The sequence below is a fragment of the Meles meles genome, chromosome 12, assembly GCF_922984935.1.
Source record: "Meles meles chromosome 12, mMelMel3.1 paternal haplotype, whole genome shotgun sequence".
Lineage (NCBI taxonomy): Eukaryota > Metazoa > Chordata > Mammalia > Carnivora > Mustelidae > Meles > Meles meles.
In genome coordinates this window covers 69,892,166-69,918,710 of record NC_060077.1, presented here as the reverse complement: position 1 = coordinate 69,918,710, position 26,545 = coordinate 69,892,166, and the positions used below count along the sequence as shown (strand labels likewise).

Genomic DNA, 26,545 nt, shown 5'->3' with positions numbered 1-26,545 from the left:
GTAGTGTCTTTGTTGATATCATTGGGTTTGAGTTACCATTTTACTGTTTTCTATTTATCCCATCTGATTTTTGTTCCTCTCTCCTTCATTTTCCTGAATTCTCTCAGATGAATCACATATTTATGTTTGAATCCATTCTGTTTACTCTCTTGACTTTTTAACAGTACCACTTAGCAGTGCTCAGTGAGTGTTCTCGCGATTACAACGCATATCCCAATTTTATCACCTTCTTAGGTTGTTAAGTTGTAGTATTTTACGCCTCGTGTGCAGTGTAAGAATTTTGTAACACTAATTTCATTCACCTGCCCCGTCTGTGCTGCCCTTGTCATTTGTCTTATGTACGTGTGTGTATAAACCCCAGAGTACCTCGTTTTTGCTTTAGACTTTGAGGGTTTTGTTTTAATTTTTAAAGGATTAAAATTAACTTTTTATGTTGCCCTGCATATTTACCATTTCTGCTCTTTCTTCCATTCTTCTAGATGTGTGTCCACTTGTTTTGGCACTTACGTCCTCCATTGATTTAGCTTGTCTCCTTTGTGTATAAGCGGGTGTAACTTTTGGTCTGCTGTTAAGCCAATTGAGGGAGTTCATTTCAGATTATCTATTTTTTAGTTTTACAGTTTCCATTTGGAAGTCTTTTCCCAGTACCTGCTTCATATGTAGTCTGCATATGTTGACTTTTATCTCTTTAATTAAGGGTCGGCTTTTCCTATTACTTTGCACGTCTCATGTTTGTTTTTTAATTGCATGCTGGGTATTTTGTCTGAAATAATACTAGAGAGTAATAGAGATACTCTTCTCCCTTGGAAAGCCTTCCCCTTTTCTCTTTCTGGTTGCTAAGTTGAGGACCTGATCTCTTCCACATGATTAGGAGTTGAGCTGAATGGGTGATGATTTGTTTTGTTTTGTTTTCAAGATTGATTTTATTTATTTATTTATTTATTTATTTATTTATTTATTTGACAGAGATCACAAGCAGGCAGAGAGGTAGGCAAGGGCGCGGGGGGAGTGGGCTCTGTGCTGTAAAGAGAGCCTGATAAAGGGCTGGATCCCAGGCCCTGAGATTATGACCTGAGCTGAAGGCAAAGGCTTTAACCCACTGAGCCTCCCAGGCGCCCTGATTTGATGTTTTAATTAATGTCAGATCACCATAGGCTTGAAGGTGGGGGTAGCCTCCTACCTCAGCAGGTTTTTAGATACGAGTATGATGAGACTGCAGATCTCTCACTGCTTTCCAGCCTTTCCCAAAATTTCCTGTGCTACCCCATACTCAGCTCAAGATGTGTGGGTTAGAACTGGCTGACCAAGAGGAGGACTACGTCCATGCTTGGGCTTCTCGGATTCCATTTGCCTGCACTTGGCTGTTAAAATGTTAGTTGGTTTTTCCTTTGACAAGCCCAGTCCTGTGTGTCTGTGTCCTGACCTGGCAGGCACTGTCAGTGACGAAGATGGTCCCCCCCGCCTCTGCTTCCATAGAGAGACTTCACCCCCCTCACCCCCGCAAACAGGCTCACTTAGACTTAAATAGATCTATAGCTTTTTGGTTACCCTAAAGAAAAATAAAATTGTTTTAGTGTTTCCAGTATTTTTTTACGGTTATTTTGGGAACCAGGGTTTTTCTTAGTCTTCTACGTTCTAATTATAAGGGGAACCCTGTAGAAGTTATTAATAAGAACAAAAGAAAAGCACCTTTATTTTTATACATAGAATTCTTGCTCACTGAAAATTTGAAAATACATAGCACATAATAAAGATGAGGAAAATGTATATTTTTTTGAGCTGAAATTGACATACAACATAGAACATGGCTTTCTTTCTTTCATTTTCTTTTTGCTTTGTCTAATATTTCTACCATTCCATGTCAAAGAAAAGAGAATATTTTACAGATGAAATTATGCTGCAGCATTTTGAATTCTACCAAGTAGATGTTCATTATAAAAAATTAAAGTTAGATAAAACAAGAAAATATAAGCATTCTGTGTAATTCCCATCCTCTGGCAGTAATTGTACTCTTAATTTTAAAAGGTTCAGTGTTTACAAAAACTAAAAATAAAAATACAGCCCTGCAGTGGACATCATAGGAAAAGAGCTAAAAAGTGACAGAAGTCTGCACCGAGCATGTGAGATTCTGGATACCCTATTTCTGACTACCGCAGTAGACGTCCTCTGGCTGGTTTCTGGATGGAGGGAGACATACATGCTTTTGAGATGCATTGCTTGGTGATTAGGTAGGGCAAAGGTTGGTGGAGTACCCCAGCATGATTCCCAGTTTTCTGAAGGGTCTGTGAAAGTGATTGGTCTGTACTCAGTAAATTAGATTTTTTTAAATCTTGCTTTTTAAGCCTTTTTGGTCTACAAATGAAATAGTGGATAATTTCAGTTTTTCAGGATTTTCTCTGTGATATGAAAACAAAGGAACGAATTTAAGACCCGTAAGTCCTTTTGAAAGAATTATTCTTTTTATTGTTGCACTTCTGTGCTATTAATTTATGGTTGGGTAATTTACTCAAACTTATTAATACATTTTTAGCCATTAATTTTGCTCAAGAAATTCAAATTAATTTTAATACCCCTCAAAAAAATATTAAATACTAAACATGTAATTCATCTCAGACTAAATGAATTCCATTTGGAGCAAACACTTAAAAGTAAAAAATGAAGCTATAATTTTCAGTACATGACAATGAGGAATTCTTAAAATAATCTAAGTGAGTAATATGTAAGTATAAAACCATCAGAGAAAATATTGGCAAATTTGAATAAATAAAATATAAAATGTTAACTACCACACACCTATTAGAATGGCCAGAATTCAAACACTGGAAATGCCCAAATGCTTGTGAGGAAGTGGAGCACTAGGAGCTCGCATTCCTTGCTGGTAGGGATGCAGAATGGTACCGCTCCTCTGGAAGACTCCCTGGCAGCTTCTTACAAAACTAAACATACTCTTACGAAAATGTATGGACACACAGAATCGTGCATATGGACATGTACAACAGCTTTCTTCATAATGCCAAAACTTGGAAGCACTCAGAGGTGAGTAGATAAGTAAACAGTGGTACTTTCAGAGAATGGGATGTTATTCAGCACTGAAAAGGAATGAGCTACCAAGTCATGAAGAGACATGGAGGAACCTTAAATGCATATTGCAAGTGAAAGAAGCCAGTTTCTAAGGACTACATACTTTATGATTCTAACTATATGACATTCTAGAAAAGGAAAACTATAGACACAGTAAAAAGATCTGTGATATCCAGGGGTCAGAGAGGAGGAAGAGATGGATAGAGAGAGCACAGGGGATTTTTAGGGTAGTGAAACTATTTTGTAAGACACTACATGGTGAATATTATTATTGTGTGTTTGTCAAAGCCCATAAAATGTACAACACCAAGAATGAACCATCACGTTAACTATGGGCTTTGGGTGATAATGACGTGTCCGTGTCAGTTTCTTGACAGCAACAAATGAACCCTTGCAGTGCTAGGTACTCATTGCAAGGGAGATTGTACCTGTATATGTATGTGGCTGTCAGGGAGCTCTTGGTACTTTTTGCTCATTTTGCTGTGAACCTAAAAACTGCTCTAAAAAGTAATGTCTGATTTAAAAAATTAATGTTACCTTGAAAGCTATATCAAAAGAAACGAAAAACTTGGGGAAATGTTTGCAAATGAATGACCAGTCTAATAGATTTCAAAATTGAAGACCACTTACAAGTTAAGAAGAAAAAGAAAATAAGTCATAGAAAAATGGACAAAAAATATATGAATGTACTATTTACCACAACAAGAAAAAATTTTAAAAATGTCATCTCTTTCACCCTATCAGTCAAATAGGCAAATGGCAAAAGGTACTGACACAGGGTGAAGAAACTCTAGCTCATAAATTGTGAGTTGGGACTAAGCATTTTGGGGAGGTACTTTGGCATTTAATAAAAACTTAATATACAGATCTTTTGATGGAAAATTTCCTTGTTGAAAAATTTATACTACAACTCTATTCAAACTTGTATACAAAGATATACAAGGATTCTTCTAAGTGTTTTAGCTGCCAAGACTACTAGTAACCACTGCCTAAGTACTGAGGGTATTTATTACTTCTGATAACTGGAAGTTGCAGACTTTAGTAGCAGCATGAATATATGAGTAACTAATAGGTTAATTTATCAATTAATTTGCCTCTTTACAAAATTTCTAATAGATTGTTCAACTTCTTAAAACTTTATGTATGATTATAATGAACCATTCTTCCAAATCTGTAATTCTAACTGGTCACTTTGATAAGTGATAAGCATTTAGTAGAGGAATCAATAGTTAAGAGATATGAATAATTGGGCAGTTTCCTCCATTTCTCATAGCAGCTTTGTTTATTTTATATCTGCTTCAGGAAATGGTGAGTTTTAGTTCATTGTTCTAAATATATTTTGACCTTTCTTAGTAGAACCTGTTGTGATTGCCAACAGATTTTTCAAACTGAGGAACAAAAAAAAAGCTTAATTTTCTTATGGAAGTTTGTTCTGATTATCACCTGTTCTCCAGTTTTGATTCATCTGTTTATCTGGGGGTTTCACCTGCTATTTTATACTGTGGTTGTCACAGTGTGGGGGGTCAGGGGTCCAACCTGTCTTAGCCTACAGCTTGCTATGATATTTGAGGTGTGGGAGCTGTAGGTCATGCTTTTTTACACAACTTTCTGAAAAATGTATAAGAAAGATGATCAGAAAACAAAATGTATTCTGTAATTACATTAATTAACAACATTCATAACATATGTGTCTTAAAATTTAATCACATGGAATTGACTGAAGTAGTCTCTGAATAATTCCTTTTTTTTCTGTCTGTGTTTGTGGTGCTTCTTATTATGTATTTCTGCCCCCTCCCCTTATTTTCTTGATTAGGTTTAACCTGTTTACCTAAAACTGGAAGAAATGGACAATTTTCTAAGAAAATATAATTTACCAAAACTGACCACAGAAAATAGAGCTATCTTAACAGTGGATTTTCATAGAAGAAATAGAGAAATGTCCTAGGGTAAACCCTAGAAAATTATTAGCTGCAAACAATTTTGCATAGGAATTCCACCAAACTATTAAAAAATGCTTTGCTACAGTGCCATTTAAGCTATTATAGAACATAAAAAAGACATAAAGTTTCTAGATTGTCTTCCTCAGGCAATGTAACATTGCACTTAAAGGGTGAATCTGTAGAACAGTATTGTTTGAGATCTTTTTTTTTTTTTTTTTGAAGATTTTGTTTATTTGAGAGAGTGTGAGCAGGGGGAGGGGCAGAAGGAGAAGCAGACGTTCTCCTGAGCAGGGAGCCCAATCCAGGTCTCGTTACCAAGTCCCTGAGATCATGCCTTGAGCCAAAAGCAGACGCTTAACCCACTGAGCCACCCAGGTACCCCTGGATGAGATTATTGATGCAAAAATGCTAAATAAGAAATTTTATCTCTCATCCCCAAATCCATGTCCCACTTAATGGTGATATACTAGAAAGAAGTATCTCCTTAAAGTTAAGAGTAAGTCAAGAATATCCAGTTGTCATGACTGTTTTATCCAAGTGTGAGACCCCAAAATGATTGATAAAACACAGGAAAGGTTTTTTAAATTCTGCTTAATCAAAATTATGAAGAGTCATAAGACAGATGACCAAATATTTACAACCCATAACATAAAAGGACTAATATCCCAGTACATAAATAAAAAAGAAATCAGTGAGAGGAGTGATCCCCATCATTATAGAAATGTGAGCACGAGAAGAAACTGTTCACACAAAGGCAGTACAGTACAAAGAAGTATAAAACTGCTTGCTCCATGTCATTTATAAGTGAAATACGGATCAAAGCTATACTTGTGAAATCATGTTTTCAGTGATCAGTGCTAACACATGAGCTAACACCATTCATCCTTATAACACCACTTGCTACTGGGACTGTAAACTGGTACCACTCCTATAGATGACAGTTTGGGCAAGATCTATCAAAATCATGGTTGTATAGCTCTTGGACCTGGCGGTTTCTCTGAGAGAACGATATGATTGAAAGTATGCAAAATGTACAAGATTACTCATTGCAGTCTTGGTTCATAAAGCAGAAGATTGCAAATAGTCTGAGTATCTACCAATATAGGATCATTATACAGCATAATATAAGCTTATGTGGCTAATAGAGGGAGAGAGTAATAAGGACACATCAGCATTCCTTAGTCAGTAAGTAGTATAAAAGCAAAGTTCAGAACTATTACCATTTGCATATAAAAAGCAAGGTGGGGAGCACAGAACAATATATTTGCTTGTGAGGTTCATAGAGTATTTCTGGAAGAGTACACAAAGAACTGGCAACATTGGGTGCCTTCAGGAAGGGGAACTGGGTGGCTAGAAGCCAGGGCTGTTTATATTCTTTTGTACCTTTTATATACTGAAGACTTCAAAATTAAATTCCCATATAGCACTTGTGTATTTTGAATTCTTAGGGGATAAACTTAATCTGTATTATCTATGATCATGAATTACAACCAGATGTATCCTGATTTTATTTATTTATTTATTTATTTATTATTTGGTCAAAAGTTCTAGAAATACTTAATATCTATTATAAGATTGAATCCTTTTGTTTCAGGATCTCCAGCAGAACTATCTCCTACTACTCTTTCCCCTGTTAATCATAGTTTGGGTAAGTCGCAAAAAACTACCCCCCTGCCCCCGACACTGTTTTACACTATGTCAGTAAATTGTATGTCTTCTCTGATAATTATTTTTCGTGTATATGAGAAATGGATCCCAACTAATAATGAAATGATTATTTCAATTCATGCTTTTAAAAATGATAATTTGCCGGGATGCCTGGGTGGCTCAGTTGGTTAGGCCGCTGCCTTTGGCTCAGGTCATGATCCCAGGGTCCTGAGACTGAGTCCCACATCGGGCTCCTTGCTCAACAGGGAGCCTGCTTTTCTCTCTGCCTCTGCCTGCTTGTGCGCGTGCACGCGCACACTCTCTCTCTCTCTCTCTCTGACAAATAAATAAATAAAATAAAAATGATAATTTGCCTTAATACTACTAAAACTGTTTTTTACTGGCACAAATGAGCATAAAAACCTAATAACTCTATTCATGGAAATTATATTCTTTATGGAAAGTTTAATGACCTACTATGGCTAGATTTAAATGGGTATGTTTATTTTAGGATATATTTTGTGATAGCAGTTATTAATATAAGGTATATATATGTATGTATGTATATGCACGAACCTATGTCTACGGGGTACAGAGGGTGTGTGTGCATGCGTTGTGTAGTTAAATCTTGGCCTTCAGTTTACCTCGGTATTTCACAGTGCCTCTTCAGTTTCTACACATTAGGAATTCAGTCTACAAAATTTTTCTTTTTTTGTTATGATATTCCTTGTGTCTTCTTTTAAAGATTTTATTTGAGAGAGAGAGCATATACAAGCGGCGGGAGGGGCAGAGGGAGTAGCAGACTCCCCTCTGAGAAGGCAGATGCTTAACCGACTGAGCCACCTGGGCGCCCCTCCTTATGTCTTTTAATTAAAATTATAGAAGTTAAATCCATGGGTTCCTAGTTTTCCCGTAAAATATGTAAGTTCTTTTGAGTCCATATTCTGTTTTTACTTGCATGCTTTTTGTGTTTTATTACTTTCTGTTCCTTGTGTATGCGTGGGTTTTCTCTTTTTGTAACTAGGGTAACTCGTGGAAGATCTCCTGTTAAAATAGACAATGTCAGAAATATGTCGTATTTTGTATCCTGTTGTTACGATAGATTTTTTTCTTGTGGCTTTTGACCCCGTCCTTGCTCCAGCAATATTCCACTTTATCCTACCCCAAAATTAGTTGTATTATACAAGTTGATTTACTTTGCCTGCGATGATTTTATATTCAAACATGAACTTGAATAAAACTACCGGTAGAACATGACCCACCATAAAGTCTGAGAAAGATGTTTGAAGATTAGATGACTTCAAGAGATGGGGGAAATTTGAGACACTGAAAATCTGGTATGATCTAATGGAAACTGGAGTTTGTGGTGTAGATGTTAAGTCAGCTTCCTGAGCGGTAGCCAGTGGAAGCCAGCCTAGGGCATGTGCAGATAGCTGCTGATACTCGATCTCTTCTTGGCTTGAACTGTTCACACAACATTTCTTGCTTTTATGGGTTTGATTTTTTTTCCCCAGATTTGCAGCCAGTTACTTACTCAGAACCTGCATTTTGGTGTTCAATAGCCTATTATGAATTAAACCAGAGGGTTGGCGAGACCTTCCACGCATCACAGCCCTCACTCACTGTCGACGGTTTCACAGATCCATCCAATTCAGAGAGGTTCTGCCTAGGGTTGCTCTCCAACGTCAACCGAAACGCGACTGTGGAAATGACGAGAAGACATATAGGTACGTGTTTTTCCCTTGTGTGAGGATCACTGCCATGTACTCACAGTGGGGCTGCTGCGGGGCTTACCGTGTCCGGAGCTCGTGTGCAGCCGCTTGCCTTGTCTGGCCGCGTCTGACCCACATGCCCTTGATTTTGCCTTCTCCTCTCTTGGGCACCCTTGATACTGGGCAGTCCGTCAGTAAATCGGCATTAAAATTACATTGCAGAGTCTCTGCCAGTCCTAAGACTGTCATGTTCAGATTTCAGAATTATAATTTTAACAAATCCTGACTTTTTTCAGTTTGTTGACGTCTCCGAGGATTCCCCCTTTCAGGAGTTCATATATTAAGTAATGAAATCCGCTCACCCTTAACCTGAAGGAAGAGATTTTCAACAAAAACTGCTCTTTAATACCTAGCTCAAAACACAATTTAGAGGATCTCAAAATGTTGTAGTCCTGATATCCTTCTAGCACGTTTATGAGGTCAAAACTTTTCATAATGCTACTAAGATGCTGTTTTCCTTTTTCACTCTCGTTCACTTATGAATGTACAGTGGAATATTCCAGAAACTACAAGGCATATGATTTTGCAGGCGACTACATGTAGGTTCTGACGAGAATCCACCTCTCTTCCGTGAAGCCAGACAGTAGAGAGAGTTGCAAAAACGTGAAACATTGCTATTCTCACTAATTTGAGGGGGGGGATTGTTATTTTTCATAATGACGTTATTTATGTGAATACGTAATGGCTTTATTATTTAGATTTCTAAATGAACTAGTACATTTTTTTGAATCTCCGTTTTAATATCGAACGTGCTAAGTTTCCATAGATGGCAGTCCACATTAATAGTGACTCTCTGGGGTGTCCAGTATTTTTTTGGCAATGAGGTAAGGAAAAAAAAGAAGTTGGAGTGCCACGAATATAACTGAACATAGTTCTCATTACCTTAAAGGAACCTCTTTTAACAATGGTTTGCTTCTGTTTCTGATGAATTAACTCTTGTGAGAAACGCTGGTCACTGAACAGGTGTGATTCTGCGCAGTGCTGTGACTTGGCTCTGTGTGGAATTTCTCAGGTCTTGCTTGGTGTGTAAATTTTGTATAATTCTAGGTGTCTTGGGGATAATGAGGGCTTCCGAATACCCGACCTTTAACTACAGCAGTTCTGTTTCTGCCTGTGTTTTAATTAGGGTTCTGCATACAGATAACGGAAGGTTTTCTCTATCATACATACTTCTCTCCACAATCTTAGATTGCTCTAATTCTTGGATTGTCTTTTTACTTTGGATTTCTAACTTATCAGGTGGTTTTGATCAGAGACTGTAGCCTGGGAAATCTCTCCTTTGGGGATTTAATCTTTTCTTGATGGTCAGGTACACATTTGGTGGTTTTGCCACATTCTGTGGTTGTGAGAGCAGAGTGTCAGTTCTGTGTTTATGTGTTAAAGCTGACCTGTAGGTGGTTTTGTTAGTTTTCTTGTGTCACGGAACACGTTACCACACACCTGACCAGCCTGAAACTACACACATTTGTGAGGTCACAGTTGCTGCAGGTCAGGAGTCCAGGCAAGGGTTAGGAGTATCCGCCGAGTCTCAGAATGGGAGACCGTGGTGGTGTTGACTGGGCCGTTTCTTGTCTGGAGCTTGAGGTCCCCTTCTGAGCTCACATGATTGTTGCAGAGTCCGCTTCCCTGAAGTTGTAGCCGCGAAGTCCTCATTTCCTACAGATGGTCACCTTGGAGCTGCTTTCAGCAGCTAGAGGCCACCGGCATTCCTTGCCCCATGGACCCTCTGTCTTCACAATGAAGCACAGAGAATCTCTGCTGTTAAACCCTCTCTCTCATATTTTGAACCCACTATCACCAGGGACAGCCCAGTCCTTTCTAAGGGATATCACCTGATTAAGTCAGGCCCACCAAAAGAGAATCTCCTTTCCTTGAGGTCAGCTGATTGGAGATCTTAATTACATTTGAAAACCTCCTTAACAGCAGCACCTGGATTCATGCCTCACTGAATAATAGAGATGTATATACACCGGGGGTGAGAACCTTTGGTGCTGCCTAGATCACTAGACAACTAAAAAGTTGGCTTTTTAAAATGCTTACGTCACTAATATTTTGTATGTATTTGATTTGTTAAATTCTGAAAGAAGTGTTAAAATCTCCCAGCATATTTTTTCCTTACCTAATTCTGCTTATCTGTCTAGGGATTTGGTTGTGAGCTTCATATGTAGTTTTAAAAAGGGCAAATGACTCTAATGTCTTGATTTTTTTTCTTTTTTCTTAATTTTAGTGTGGTTGTTAAGGAAATACTATTTATTATAGTGAAGGCTTATTTATCCAAAGCGTTAGTTCCTTTAAACTTAGCTCAATTTCTTTTACTTATTTTAAAATAATATATAATTTGTATGAAATTCTTTATTTTACTAGCCATGTACTTTTCTACATTGCCTCAATACTTTTGATAAGCATGTCTTATTTTTTGAAGTCAGTAAGATCAATGTTAAAAAAAATACTTGGAAAAATACAGAGTGGTAGGTTTTGAAGTTAGGCTTCAGAAAAGCATCGCTGTGGAAAGGGTTATCAGTATAGCTTCCATCATTTTAATACTCGTCCAAGAAGAGACTCTTCCAAAGTCATGCCGAAATGTTATAAAACTAATCCCGTATGTATTTTGTTTTAGGAAGAGGAGTACGCTTATATTACATCGGTGGAGAAGTTTTTGCCGAGTGCCTAAGTGATAGTGCAATCTTTGTGCAGAGCCCCAACTGTAATCAGAGATACGGCTGGCACCCCGCAACTGTGTGTAAAATCCCACCAGGTATGGCTGCCGCAGTGTCAGTCAGCCTGTCCCATCGACTTGCTGAGCTGCTATAGTTGCTGTTAATTCTAGGACTCGTTTTTTAAGATCTGTAGCCCTTTTGAAATTATTGTCTTACAATGATACTCGTTTTACACGGTTTTTACTTTTTTCAATCATAGGCTGTAATCTGAAGATCTTCAACAACCAGGAATTTGCTGCTCTTCTGGCTCAGTCCGTTAATCAGGGTTTTGAAGCCGTGTATCAGCTAACTAGAATGTGCACCATAAGAATGAGTTTTGTGAAAGGGTGGGGAGCGGAATACCGGTATGAATACATATTCAGCTCTTAAATTTCCACAATGTAATTCTTCTTTCTTCTGTTCTTTGCATCTCCTGGAATTCCCATGTATCGATTTTCCTTAAGGTTATGCAGTCAGCAGAGCACATGCCAAGTAACAAAAGGGCTTTGGAGGTCTGGGCCTTCACAAGTCCTCCAAATGCCCGTGCTGGCATTAAGGAAGACAGATTGAAAACCTGGTTGAATGCTGGCAGAAGGGTGATGCAGGGTGGCAGATGCCATTAAAGGAGTATATTTGAAGGCATCTGTCTGTCCACGCAAGGAGAAACATTTTCACTGGGGCTCTGGGAAGGCTTCTGGTGGAGGGGTCACCTGCTCTAGGTTCTGAAAGATGCATGGCATTTGAGGTAGTCAGGAGAGGTTGGGAAACTACCGTCTTGACCCTAGAATGCAGTTCGGTTTGACTGGAGTACAGAAGGTCAAGAGGAGTATGGCTAGATGGCTGAGTTGAGACCAGCTGAATGTAAGGTTAAGAAGTAGATAGAAGGGCACACTTGTTCCATGTCAGGCCGGCCCTGGGCGGTGTTTTCCGTGTGGTATTAAATGGTTCAAACTAATACTTATTTGGAAGTAGGCTTAGAAAAGATTTGATAATTTGCCCAAGGACACTTTGTGAGTGGTGGAGTTGGGACTTGAAGAAAGCTCTCCTTAACTCTTAACACCCTCTCCAATGATAGTAGTAACGATTACATAATTGAGTTCTACAGAAGCTAATTTGTCATCAGGGGATAAGATAGACTAGGTTATTGCCAAACTAAACAATGCATGGGATTCCACATCAGAAAGAGAAGACTTCCTTAGCATCTTTAAGGTTAGAACTATAAGTAAAATACTTAGTCCTTCTCCGGCTCATACTGCTACTCTCTGAGTGCCTGCCTCTGAAGATACTCATACAGCATAGCAGTAGTATTTCTCTTTCTCTGGCAGTTTGGGCCCTTCAAAATAAATTTCATTTCATTTGGACTTGATTCTCTTATATCTTCAACAGATTTGGGGAGGTGTATGCCTCTTGAGAGGGTAAAACTTGAGGTCTTCTGGTTGAATACTTCTATAAAAATATATATTGTTTTACATATTTATATCCTAGAATGAAGACTTGTTATTATTTTGTCCAAGTTATATTAGTAGAATAATTCATTTAATCATTTCCCTTTTGAGATGTGATGCCTTTAAAGGCTTTTTTCCTTGGATTTGAGTTGATACTAAAAATTAGATTCAAATGGTACCATCTAATAACCAGGCATTTAGGTCACACTTATTTTTCTTCAGGAGATGAGAATATTACAGGACATGGTAGTAGAAATTTCGTGCAACTAAACGTGAACTGCAGAGGGCGGGGAGAATTCCATGTCCATCTGTGGCTCTCCTACTAAGGACAGTTGTAATTGGTGGCGAGAGGTGCTGCCCTTTGTGCACTGTGGACTCTGCCATTCTTCAACCCAGAGAGAACTTAAAACCTGTGATTAGGAGAAGCAGTAACATGAAGTATGTTTTTATTGGTATAGAGTTAGAGACACATCTACTTCAGATAATAAACGAGTTGTCTTTAACACTTACAGATCTGAATAACGTCGGGTACTTCTGTATCTGTGAACCCTAGTGCTGGCCAGGAACCTTTTGTCCTTAATAACACTGGAGCTGAGGACGTAGAGCCAACGGCTAGATTTCCAAAACCATTTTCATCTTCTGTAAGACCAGCATGTTTGCCGGTATAAAGATCAGAAAGCGTCGTAAATAGGAAATGCAGATGTGCAAAGAATTTATATGTAGGTGAGAAAAATAGCTGAGTTAGGTGAATTGGTATTGGAGTAAATAGGTAGGGAATAAATAATGTCTTGGGTGCATTTCTGTGGCCACATGAGAAGAGTGACAGCCTTCTGAAACCTACTCCCCCGTTCAGTGCCCGGATCAGGAATTACCCCAGAAGGTTCAGCTAATTAGTAATAAATGGTCTCATTGAAAACAAACTGAGAAGTATGCAGAATTCAGCAAATGGAAGAATCAGAATTAAAAGAGATCTTGGCAAAAGCCTGCAGGAGGCCTGATCTGAGGGAGAGCGAGACGGCACAAGGAACTTTCTCTGAGGAACAATAGGAAGAACAGAGTCTCCATCTTCCCGATGGAGAAAGGGCAGTCTTGCCTCTGCCTCCTGGATAATATGAGTTAACTTGTGAAGTGTGCCGGTGCAGTTTTAAGCTGCATAATTCAAAGTATGCTATTAAATCAAAATAAGATAGTGAGTTTGTGTGGGTCAGATTTGAGACTGTGGTATTAATGTTCTCCGTGTCATGTTTTAGGAACAGTCGCATATCAGCATGTCTCTGCGTATGTCTCAGACCCTGAGGCACAGATTCAAATGCAAGGAGTTTGTTCAGGAAATGGGGGAAGCACTGGTAAGGAAGGAGGAAGTAGGGAAGTGAGGTAGGGGAGGGAAGGCAGCCAAAACCATTATTAAGCCATCTGCCAAATTGGGAGGGTCATTAGAGCTAATCCCATAGGAAAATGTGGGAAACAGTAACGAACATAGAGAATTCTCCCACCCAGAAGGAAAGGAAACTGGCATTTAAATGGCAGTTCCCGTGTCATTGGTTGAGGGCTGCTCCCAGGGAGGTGAATTTCCTAACACTTGTAGTCTGCTGTACACGTGGCTGGAGCAGAGAAGTTCTCAGGCACAGAAAGTCAGATACACGCATTGGAAGTTGGCTAGAGAACACTGGAAACTTCGAAGAGTATAGTGGGGCACTGGCACCATCTGCTATAGAAAACCACATCCTGGGGCGCCTGGGTGGCTCAGTGGGTTAAGCCGCTGCCTTCAGCTCAGGTCATGATCTCGGGGTCCTGGGATCGAGTCCCACATCAGGCTCTCTGCTCAGCGGAGAGCCTGCTTCCCTTCCTCTCTCTCTGCCTGCCTCTCTTGTGATTTCTCTCTGTCAAATAAATAAATCTTTAAAAAAAAAAAAAAAAAAGAAAACCACATCCTCTGAAATACAGTTTTAAATTTTATTGAGCAGGTGTCACTTGGAGATGAAGAGTTGATAATGGCCTTTTATGGTGTTTGAAGGGCTGTCACACTGAAGAACCAAGCAGACTCACTAACTTATTGTATATAATAAATAAGACAGAACTCAGATCAGTACGTGCAAGTGACAGGATGTCATTGAACAATTTGTAGTTCCCACAGTCCCATTATGTCAAAATACCAGAGGTGTTTCTTATTAAAAGCTTGCCCGATGTTACTAACGGGGATGTTGCACATTGGCTTCATCAGGGAAAGCCGAACTCCGTTCAGAGTTCTCAACATTCTGTGAGAAGCTTTGGTCAGAATTCTGTTTTGTTTTGGTATGCTTGAAATTTGAACCCTGTTCATTTATTTAGACTTTACTTGGTATTTGAGTATTGTTTGCTCTGGTTGATTAATAAGTTAGGATGACTGTGTCTTTGGTTTGCTTGGGACGGTTCTGGTTTGCATCTCTTGTCCTGGCCTGATTATTACTAGTGACTCTCTTCACTCTTAAAGGTGTCTCAGTTTGGATGGTAAGTAGTCAGGTCACCCTCCTATTTTTAATTTGAGGAGAAAAGAACGTTTTGTTAATCTCTTTAGAATCAAATATATATATATATATCATTAGAAATATTTTGTTAGACTTTGAGGATTAAAGAGTTTTCAAAGTACTAGCTATCCTGACTTAATACTTGCTCAAAAGAATGTAGGTTTTCGTATATACAACCTTTTAATTTATCTAAATTTTTAACGCATGTCACTAAACACCACCATGTTGTTCTTTTAATTTCGTAATTCTTTTCTTGTATTCTCTTGAATAGAAGGCAGACGGTAACGAGCACTCCTTGCTGGATTGAGCTTCATCTGAATGGACCTCTACAATGGTTGGACAAAGTATTAACTCAGATGGGATCCCCTTCAGTGCGTTGCTCGAGCATGTCATAAGGCTTCGTCACCACTCAAGTCCCATCGAGAGACTCAGTGTACCAACTCTTCTGTCATAGTATTTGTGTGTGGTCCCCATGGACTGTTCACTGTCCAAAATTCAAGAGAGAAAACAGCACTTGAGGTCTCACCCATTAAAGCACCTTGTGGAATCGGTTTCCTATATTGGAATATTAGATGGGAAAATTAGTGTCTAGAAATAGCCTCCCATACAGGAGAAAGAGAAGATTTTAAAGACTTAACGATGTCTGGTTGGGCATAAAACCGAGTGTCCCACAGGTTTGTGAATACCAGTAGTAGCTCTGTGTGCAGGTGATGTGTCACGACCCAGCGTCACAGTACTGTGCTGTTCATATACACGTTGAGTTTGCATAAATTAGTGTGTGTGTGCTGCTGCTTGAATTAGGCAAGCCTTTATAAAGTTACAGTACCTAATCTGTTATTCCCACTTCTCCGTTATTTTTGTGTGTCTTTTTTAATATATAATATATATCAAGATTTTCAAATTATCACTTAGAAGCAGATTTCCCTTGTAGAAAAACTAATTTTTCTGCCTTTTACCAAAAATAAACCCTTGGGGGAAGAAAAGTGGATTAACTTTTGAAATCCTTGACCTTAATGTGTTCAGTGGGTCTTAAACATTCATTTTGTGTTATTTACTGCTAAATCTCACTATACGGAAACTGCAGAAAATCTTTCCAGACCTCTACTCCATTCCCACTTTTGCCCTGATACCAAAACCATGTAGCATGACATCCATCACTAGTAATGGTGGCTCTAATACTGCCAGCACCAGTTAGTTCTGGGGCACAGTACGAGTTCATATGGATAAGTCCCTTTGTCTTAAAACAGATTTCCACGGATAGTAATAGACTCATGTAACCAAGCAGTCTGTTGATTTATCCTGACACCTCATCAAAACAAATGGCAGTAGAATCATTTTCAGGGATATGCTACAATTACTTCAGTATATTTATCCTTTTTTAAAAGCCAGTCTATAGAGACAAACACTCTTTTTTAAAAGCTCTTTTAAAATATTTCAATAACAGACCTAGTGCTCTCTGAGTTTCTTTTGAGTTCGTTACCAGATTGTATTATGAAATGGACCTTTTGTAAATGTAATTGCTTCTGCAGAATACCTACAAAAGAGATGCTGAGGTATGATCAGCAGATAAGGGCCATCTGTTTTTAAAGTATGTTGTATTAAATTTATAAAAATCTGTTATTTTACATAATTATGAATTCAGAATTTTAAACATTGGGGGAGAAGCAGTTTAGCGAGTTTTTTAGCTTATAATTAACCTACAGTCTGGGCTCTTCTGAACTAATCTTAAATGTGTGGTTGATACTACAACCAAGGACATTTTAGGCTCTGTGGCGAGAGGAAATTCCAGAAGCTGCACTACGTTGGTAGTCCGGTGGCAAAGAATCCTTATGTGGAATGTTGACTCTGCAGTTTAAACAGTTCTTGTTTGCATCTCTTTACAAGAGGGAAATTGCCACTCCTGACCCCCTGCTAGTAAATTCTCAGATTTTTGGAGATAGACACTTTTGGTACTTGTTCTTTGAAACCATATTCAGCTGTCTCTACCGGTATCATTTTCAGTACTCTCAGCATTTGGTTGTTTTCTACTGGGTATTCCCCCATTTCCCTGTATTTGTGTGTACATGTATGTGTTCATGCGGACTTGGTACAGTAATTTTTTATTCTTTCAGCAGGTAGTTACTGTTCACCTGTTATGTGTGCCAGGAACTTTCTTTGCTTTAGGTAAAGGTGAACAAGTCAGATCCGGTCCCAGCCATGGCTGAGACGTCAGTTACTCTAACCCTTAATTAGCTCATTTGTCTACGAAGGAGGTAAACAGGGGACTGTGGTAGAGCATAGCAGGGAAGGCTTTTCTAAGGAAGTGGTGCTTGAGCTGACATTTGACATGCGAAGGGAGCAGGCCATGGGGAGAGCTTGGGAGACTGGCATTCCTGCAAGGAGAAAGGCATCAAATGCTAAGGTTCATTGTGAAGGCAGCTCATCATTAGGTATTAATGCTTGCCCAGAAGTCTCTTTACAGATCCAAACTTGGGGACCAGAAGGGTTCTTTAATTTACAATAGTTTATATAGTGGCCTTACTTGATAAGACGGCTTCCTTTGTCCCAGGTGTGACCACTGTCAGGCCGGCTGGAGAGAGCCAGTGCAGCCTCTGCCCTTTGGAAGGCTTTAGCTTCCTTGAGAGCTTGTGGTGATGTCAGGGAACAGTTCTGGGGCAGAGAACAGGTTTGAAGGAGACAGAAGGGCCTGGCAATGAGTCTTGGATGGAGGTGTTCCGTGAAGCCGTTCCAGTGACAGCATTCCAGCTGTGATTCTGTCTCCAGCTGTGTTGGGGCTCTTCTTTAGAATATTCAACTGAGACTCGGCTCTTTGGCAATGCCTGTTACACTGAGCGCCTAACACCCATCGACCCGTTGACTCCACTGGTGTTCAGTAATCTTATATGCCTTTTTAGAAGATGCTATTTCTTGAATTCTGTTTTGTCTACTGTGGCTTAAATCTTGTTGATTCCCCCCCCCCCAAATTGGGGTTGTTTTCATTCTTCTGAATGATAAATTCTCTATGTTGAATTTTGTCTCTGTTTAAATGAGCAACATTATTTAGAACTGCCCCTCCACAGGGCTGGTAACTTTCTTGGTCTCACGTGAGAACTGAGTGAACGCATTTTCCATCACATTCCTAAGATGGATGGTGATTTGCAATCAAGTCCATCCAGAGCCACCGTAGGGAATCGGAGACTGGTGACGTCCCCATTGACTTTGGTTTAACCAGTGGCAGCTTTGTTTCCATCCTGTAATGGAGTTCTATATAGATTTCTTTTTAAAAAAGAGTTTTACAGCTTTAAAAAAAATTTTTTTTTGAAAAATTTGTGTAAGCACTGTTTAGGATTAAAACACATGAATGGACTTCGGCCCACCTTTGGAAACAAGCCTGCTTGTGTTCTTTTCTCCTACTTCAGAGAACCTTCCTGATGAGGTTCGAACTACACCAGTTACACTAATTATACATTATGTCAGCCATTCATTCAATCAGCATTTATTGATGTCTGCCCTTTATCCAGCCACAGTGCTAGGTGCTGAGTAATAAAAAGATGACTAGGATTTAGTCCTGGCCCTCAAGCTGTGGGTTTACTCCTCTCTCAGGACCTGCCACTTTGCCAGAAGGAAATCTCCCTAATTTTTCTTGAAAGCTAAATAATTCCTATTCAGTACTCTTACTCTGTATTCTAATTACATAATTGCAAATTATTTAATATCTAGCGTTTCTCTTAACCTTAAACCATATCGGTTTTACTTGATTCATCTGCCTTTAAACTTAACGAATTTTCTCCTTTGTCAAAATTATTTTAATTTCAATTTATTTGTGCCTTTTAGGTCGGTTTCAATCAAGACTAAGACTTTGAAGGTGAAAAACAGTCTGGTCTCTTGCTAATTGAAATCAAGTAAAAGATTATACGTGCCCAGTTGGTTTCTCTACCTCTTCCAAAAGCTGTCCAAATATACCTTTAAGATCTTTCTTTTCTTTTTTTTTTTCTTTTTTTTTTTTTAAATAATTAAACACTTGGAACATTTATTCAGAACTGAGTACTCAACTGGTCTGGTTGATGGTGAATGATAAAGTAACACAGAAGATGTTCACCTTACTCAAAATGTGTCTTTATGTTCGGTTACTTTAGTAGCTGCATATTAGAACTACACAGACTGTGCCCTTCCACACCATCTCCCCTGTATCTCTTGAGATACCTGTGTAGTCTGTGGCCGTAAGCAACACGTGAGCTTTTCTCTTACTTTGATCTAACTCATCGATGTTCCGACATGGCAAATTATTGCCCAGCTCCTTTGCTTCATGAGCTTTGCTAAATTCTTGATACTCAACAACTGAATTGTATTCTACCCCCACCCCCCAACAGAATGTACCTCTTGTGGTCTAGCTGGTCGCCCTCTTCCTTGCTAACCATGTTTTATCTGCAGACATCAGAATGTTTCCCTCCATTGAACTTTACAGAAGAACAAAAAGGATGGTGCTTTTCCTACCCAGGGTCCTAATTTCTTCACCGGGAAGGCTCATGTTGTTCCTACTTGGTCCGTCACTTCACATCTTACAAATGGCTCAGAAATTTTCTCCAGTTAAATGTCTTTGTGATGAACGAATAGCATGAATTCTATTTCAAGTTATGTTTAGGATTAGGAACTTTTCCAGCAGTTGCAGCCAGTGATTTTCCTATAATACTAGCCCATATCCATCACAGAGCATATTGGGTTGTTGTATTTAGTACAATCAGGAGTAACGATGGTGGTTTATGGTCTCTAGAGGTAGTCAGAACCCTACTGTTGAGTTCCTTTAATACCTTCTTTTCAAGTTCTCACAAACATTTTTATCTGTTCAGACTACCTTTTATGAGTGGGGACTGTGGGACAAATCATCTCTTGAAGTGGAATTCCTGTGTTTGGAGCCTCAACCAGGAAATGTCAGCTATGCTAGATGTAGACAGCTTCATAATAGCCTTTATGATGAGAACTTGTCTAATGTGTTCATGTAATTTCTTGAGTAGGAACTGTTTTTTCTTGGATATTTTAGGTAACTTTATATATAGCATAACTGCCTTAAATCTTTTTAGTAGGAAATAAATTATATAACGTGTATGTATGGATTTATGTATATATACACACTCCTCGAGATACCTGAACAGTGGGGGTCATTTATCTGCTCACATTTTAACACCGTTGAATGAATCTGTTGTTTAAATCTCAGATCTCAGTAAAAGTTCCCTAATTGGCTTACAGACATTTTCCTTTCAGATCTTCAGAGTAATTTATTTATTCAACCAGAGTCGTGATTTGGTGTTTCAGTTAGAATGCCATTTTTAGACAGCTTGATAATTAAGAATCATAACTGGAACTCATGAACATCGGAACTGCAGTAGACACCCATTCATTAAATCCTTATCTAGCCAGTGGTCTCTGGAAGGTACTAGTTTAGGATTTTTTGTTTCTTCAATGTTAGATTGCCTCTCCCCATTCTTTTCCTCTTGGTTAAAGATTGCTAAGCTGCTTAAGATACCGTGGGAAGCAGCACCACCAAGTCAAGTTTTCGTGTAGTTATGGGCAGCCGGAGGTGGTTCAGACCTAACTTTCTTGGTTGTGCTCAACAGAAATGGATTTCCCAAAGTTCTTTGGGTCATCTCTGATTCACAGAGGATCTGACCAGAGTGTGTTAGCCCAAGTTAAGTTCAGTATCGATTGGTTTCCTGCTGTGAGATCCATAATAGACCCCAAATGTCAGCCACTGGTTGAGATATAAGGGCCCTTGGAAGAAGAATGCCGCTGCTGATGGCAGTGAGAAGGATCCGTGCATACCAGACAAAGGACTTTTAGATTTCTCTTCAGAACAGTTCCTGGAAAGTGATGTTCTCATACCCTCCCAAAAGGGGGGAAAAAAACTCTTAGTTTCTCCGGAATTTTCAGTTTGCTCTTTTGGGTTAGGGGTTAGGCATTTACTTTCAATTTCTAATTAAGGATGATAATTTATTGAACCATGAAATCCATAATATATTGACAAAAGGATGAAAGTGAAGTTTTAGAATTCTAAAAATACTTCATTATGTATTTTCTATCTCACACTCCACTTCTTCTTTCTCTCTGTGGCTTTAAAGCTTTTGGCTATTTTACACTGTTAGTCACTAGATAACTTGCCATATTTCTGGTTCTATATTAAGTTCTACCCTTTACAATGCCGTAGCAGAAAGTTGATTCTTAGCATCTGTCTGTAGGGATAGAAGTCTTACTAAAGTCTCTTCTCCCAAAGAGATTTTCCTTTTTTCAGTAAGTCCCTTGAGAAGTATGTTTGTCAATCTCATTATTCACATTCTTGGATTGTTCAAACAAAAAAATATATTGGTGAATAAGAGTAGGGAGCCTTTCTGGTGAATATATGTACCAGCTTTAAGAATGTAGTCATTTGTTGGTTCGTGTAACTAATATACATACAGATTAATGAAAACTGGGGGAAATAATCACATGTAGCAAGTAGGTAACCTGCATGGGTATGATTTTTTTTTTCCCCCAAATCATATTTCTTGGCAAAACGCAGAACCCAAATTGGTCCCTTTTTAGACCAACTTTACCTCAGGCTTCATTTTTGCTTTTCTGACCCTGACCGTTAAGGCATAAACATTTGTATCTTTTATTAGTGATAGTGAAGCTGTGACACTAACCATTTTTGTTTTTATACAAGAGGGCAAAACAAGCAGAACTCAAGACTAAGATGAAAGCAGTGCTGAACTAGATCACAGCGTTGTAGGCAAAATAAAAATGCTCCTATCTGAGAGTACGCGGCCATCTCTTCCCAAGGCCAGACCTTCTGGCAGAATGCTGTTAGAAGTAACGATTCAGGGCCTTTGTAATCTGAGGGGACTATCTCCAGTAGGCAGTCTCTTCAATATATGAAGCAAGAATGTGGGAAATACTTGGCAGAGAGTGTTCTCACCTAAAAAAGAAGAAGAAAAGACATATAAAACTGCATTATTGGGCACCTGGGTGGCCCAGTTGGTTAAGCAACTGCCTTCGGCTCAGGTCATGGTCCTGGAGTCCCAGGATCGAGCCCTGCAATGGGCTCCCTGCTTGGTGGGGAGTCTGCTGCTCCCTCTGAGCCGCCTCCCTCTCATGCTCACATTCTCTCATTCTCTCTCGATTAAATAAAATCTTAAAAAAAAGAAAAATTCATTTAGCTCTGAAAATCTCAAAAAAGATTCAGTGAAATACTGTATAACTGGACAAAACCAGAAGGACCTTTAGAGGACTTGTCTGAAAACAGGTTTCAAGAATGATCTTTTATATACTGATCACTAATTTGCTTAGGGTACTACCGACTATTAAAATCGACACCATTAAATAAGGTATGTGTGGACTTCTAGGAGCTAGCCATTAGCAAGTGTCCTCAAAAATTTTTTTGAGCTGATGCCCTCATAGGTAGCTTTCTGCTCTTGAAAATTCTTATCTTTTTCCTAGTGATCCTAAGGTAAGAGTGAGTGGTGTGCTCAGGGTGACTTGACAGCCCCCAGGGGGCTTGCGACTGAGGCATTCCCTGGCTGCAGGACTTTCTGTTCCAAACCAGGAGAAGTCCTGGCCACACCGGGAGGAGGGGGGTCACCCTAGGTGTTCTTGTGACTGACCCTCACTCCCTTAAACGTAATCGTTGCTATTACATTCACGATCTTCGGGCTGCCAACATCTGGGATACTTGGATAGGTGTCCTCCAGTCCCTTATTACTATGGGTGGAATGTGAGATTCCTAACCAGTAAGACCCAGCATGGTGGTGAGATGAACACTTAGGAATCCAGGGAAGGTAACGAGGGGGTTACAGAGAAGACGCAACTAGATAGCAAAGTTCTTCAGAACCTGTGTGTGTATAGAAGTGCAAATCCTGTCTTGATGGGGTTCAAGCTGATCTGAAGTTTACCTTTTCAGCAGTAAGAGAAAACTGTGGTACTGTGGATTTCTTTTCGCTTGAGGGAAAATCCAGCCTTTGATGCTCTGTCCTCTGCTACATTCCTCAGACTGTCCTGCTCAGGAAGCCAGAATGTAGTGTTTATTCTCAGCGAATGTTCTGTTGAGGCTACCTAATGCATCAGCCAATGGCAGGTGAAGGCATTGGGTGTCCCGATCCAGACTGAGCAGTGCCCTCAGTGTGGCTGACCCCCAACCCCTCAGGTGCTTACCAGCTAGAACACCAACCCCGGGAGGTGAGATTTTTCTAATAGCATTAATTTTGTAATGCAACATGCCGGATGCAGAGCCTGTTGTCATTTGCCTGTGGTGGTCCTCAGAGGCTGCATCCTCTGTGCACTGTGACGTAGACGGTAGATGCGTTCTTTGTAAGCTTTAATCCTATGGTTGTCAGAAGTACGATGTGGTTCCACAATTTTTTTTCCTTTTTTTTAAACGATGAGCTGAGGCTTTATTGCAGCTGGTTTTCAAGTTAAAATTGTGAAATACTGATTTCCTTCCCCCGCCCACACCAAATATTTTAGTCTATTTAAAGTACAAAAAAAAATAGTTCTACTTAAGAGAAAACATTGCTTAAATGTCCTGTGATTTCTGGTCAATTTTTATATATATTTGTGTGTGTCTGTATGTGCTTTCACTTTTTACCTTGTTTGCTCTCTACCTGTGTTAACAGTACTTTCACCATTGGAAGGTGAACATTTTTCCTAGCATTAAAAAGAAAAAGCCATTTGAGTTGTTTACCATGTTATTATGGGACTAAGTTTTCATTGTTTTTAATTGATTTTAATTTAAACGGATTTTTTTTAAGAGGGGGTTCTATCTTGCTGTCCATGCCCTAAATGATATGGAAACAAAGACGTGTGTATGTATTTCACATCCTGGCAGTATGATGTTAAGAGTTCATCCTTTTTAAGTTTTGTTTTATATAAAAAGTTTACTCCCCTCCCCTGGCAGACCGATAGCACTGCTTAATATTCCCCCCCCCCAACACACACACATGCCTACCCCGCATGCTGGTAAGTTACACGTTTTAGTCTGTTCCAGAGCCTGCTTGTCCCAAATTAATGGTCTCTGATACACATCATCTGTGCTGCAAACAAAAACACACTAGAAGGTGAAATTCATTTACTCTCCAAATAGACTCCTAGCAAACAAAACAAAACAAACTTTTTTTTAAGATTCCATTGAAAAACCTCAAGTAAGGCGCAGCTTACTCATAATTAGTTATACTGTCATGAAGTAATCGAAAACTCTAAAATAACTTTTTAGATCAGACTGTTCCTTTGTGCCTTGTAAGAGCTCAGCTCCTGGGATGAATCAGTACTTCTCTGGTTAGCAGAGTGCTTTCGTCAAAGCACTGAAAACAGACACACTTTAGGATGCAACACAAGGGGCCTCAGAAGCCGAAATCCACGCCCCTGCTTGGCCTCGAACGGCCCAGGGACTGGCATGGCTTCAGCAACCATGGTGCGTTGGGAGAAACTTAGTAAACAAATCCAACTTAATTGCCACCCCATAGAACTCTTATGAACAGTCTAGAAGGAACCTTCTAGTGTTGACTGCAGCATCCCTGCACTTGACAGATGGCTGGAGGAGATCCTCTCCCACTGTTACCTCACCCTGGGAACATGACTGCTCATTAACCTGTTAATGACGCTAGTTTTCTGCCCTGGGAGATTCTCATCTAGAGCCAGTGTCCATAAATGTACACGATCATCAAGGGGTGAAGGCTAGGGGAGACGTATGTGGTATGTTTGGGTTTTTATCCCCATTCGGCAAACCCTTTCTTCCCCATTGCTTCAAAATAGATTGAAAGCCCTTTGGCTGTTACCATCAAACTGATGCATTCCGGCATGGTCATTTTAAGCACCCGATACGTCGAAGGTGAAGACCATGTTCATTTGCTCCTCGAGCCTGTTTGCACCATGTGGCTGTCCAGCTAACTTTTTAATAAACTCCTTTCCATTAAAATGTAAAGATGAGCCCAAAGTGGAAATTTAAAGTTCACAAATGTAGGAATCCGAAAGAAGTCAAAGGCATACCTAAAAGCTATTTTCTGCCATGAGGAATAGATAGGGAAGTATTTGTAGAATTAGCTGAACTAGCGGTTATTTTGTAAAAAAGCAAATGTCACGCTGGTTTGCACAGAGGAGGACAATTACACTTTCAAAATCAACCACATTGCTAGAAGGCAAGGTCATTGAATCACGTATGGGCAGCAAATTCAGGGATAAGCCACAACAGACTAAGCCTGCTTTGCAGAAGCTCTAAGCCACAGAACGCGTTCCCGTGCTTGGGGGCAAACTACGTGACCTTACAATTGGTTATGGGGTAAATGGGTGTGAGATAGGGACTGACCACCATTTTACCTTCTGTCTTCAGTAGTTTTGTCGGCTGCCTCTGCACCTACCTTATTGCTAAGACGTAATAAGATTGCTTGACAGTGTTTCAAGTAGTTTAGGAAAGATGATCCCTAAGAAAGGAGAAGTTGCTTCTGAATAACGTGCAGTAAGAGGATAGACAAAATACCATTGAAGCACGGCATTCAACAATGCATTGAACGTGGATGGATGGAAAGGACTCGAGAAGCTGTCCAAAATGAGGTATTGGAGCCACACTTGCTCAGTCATCACCACTGAGCTACTGCCATGTACGGTGAGCAGACAATGGACCACCACAAGCTAGGTAGATGCTAGCCCACACCTACTGATAGAGCCTGGGTCTCCAGGAGGTAAAAGGAGGATCTTGAGCAGGACCTTGAGCTTCATTATTGACAATGAGATTGTGCCACCTTGCAAGCAGTCTGGAGCAAAGGATAGGAGAGTCCCAGCCATGGCCATAGCCAAGGAGGGGCTGCTCATTGGGCATGGTGAGTTGAAACATACGAGTGTATGTGTGTGTATTGACAAACAACTTTCCGCTCATTTTGAGCTGGAGATTATTAATCTAGAGAACTCTTCGGGATTTTATACAGGAGTTTGTGTATATGTAGATTTTTCTGATGATAAGTAGCAAACATCAGAGGTCTTACCCACTGCCCAACTGATACTCCATTGAGACCATGTATCTTGAACTTCAGCTAGAACTGACTCAGATTTTAAATCTTGATCAAGTTTTATTCATGAGATACCTTACCTCTAAACCATTCTTGATCCCACTTTTATGCCATATAAAGATTTTAATGCTAATAATGACCCCTTTCGCAATGACTGAAGCATTTATGTTTGGGCTGCAGCAAGAAAAAGTAAGATTTAAACGAACCTAGCTGAACATCTGGAATAAAAGCATTCTAGATTGCCATTTTATATTGAAAATATTTCTATCTTGAAAAAAACCAGATTTGTTGTCTTCGTTTTACCCAAGAACCACAGGCTACATCATTCCAACTTTTAAATCAAGATCTTGAATAACACTGTGGTAGCGCCACATTTTGAAACGTATTTAGTCAGTCACAAACACATTTTCTAAGGAATTGAATTTTATAGAGATCATTGAATGCTTTCATCTGTAACAGA

General features: G+C 39.5%; 1 protein-coding gene across 5 annotated transcripts in view; it reads left to right on the top strand.

Annotated features, from left to right (window-relative positions):
* Nucleotides 1–18,099, top strand: part of SMAD2 (SMAD family member 2) — a 79,127-nt gene extending 61,028 nt beyond the window's left edge. For 4 of the 5 annotated variants that reach the window (XM_046024590.1, XM_046024593.1, XM_046024589.1 and 1 more), the window contains 5 exons: nucleotides 6,616–6,669; nucleotides 8,183–8,395; nucleotides 11,058–11,195; nucleotides 11,357–11,501; nucleotides 15,357–18,099. In XM_046024590.1, coding sequence (XP_045880546.1) covers nucleotides 6,616–6,669; nucleotides 8,183–8,395; nucleotides 11,058–11,195; nucleotides 11,357–11,501; nucleotides 15,357–15,480 — 674 coding nt within the window. In that variant the 3' untranslated portion in view covers nucleotides 15,481–18,099. The remainder of the gene's footprint in view (nucleotides 1–6,615; nucleotides 6,670–8,182; nucleotides 8,396–11,057; nucleotides 11,196–11,356; nucleotides 11,502–15,356) is intronic. The other variant, XM_046024591.1, reaches the window with a different exon arrangement.
* The last annotated feature ends 8,446 nt before the right edge of the window (nucleotides 18,100–26,545 follow it).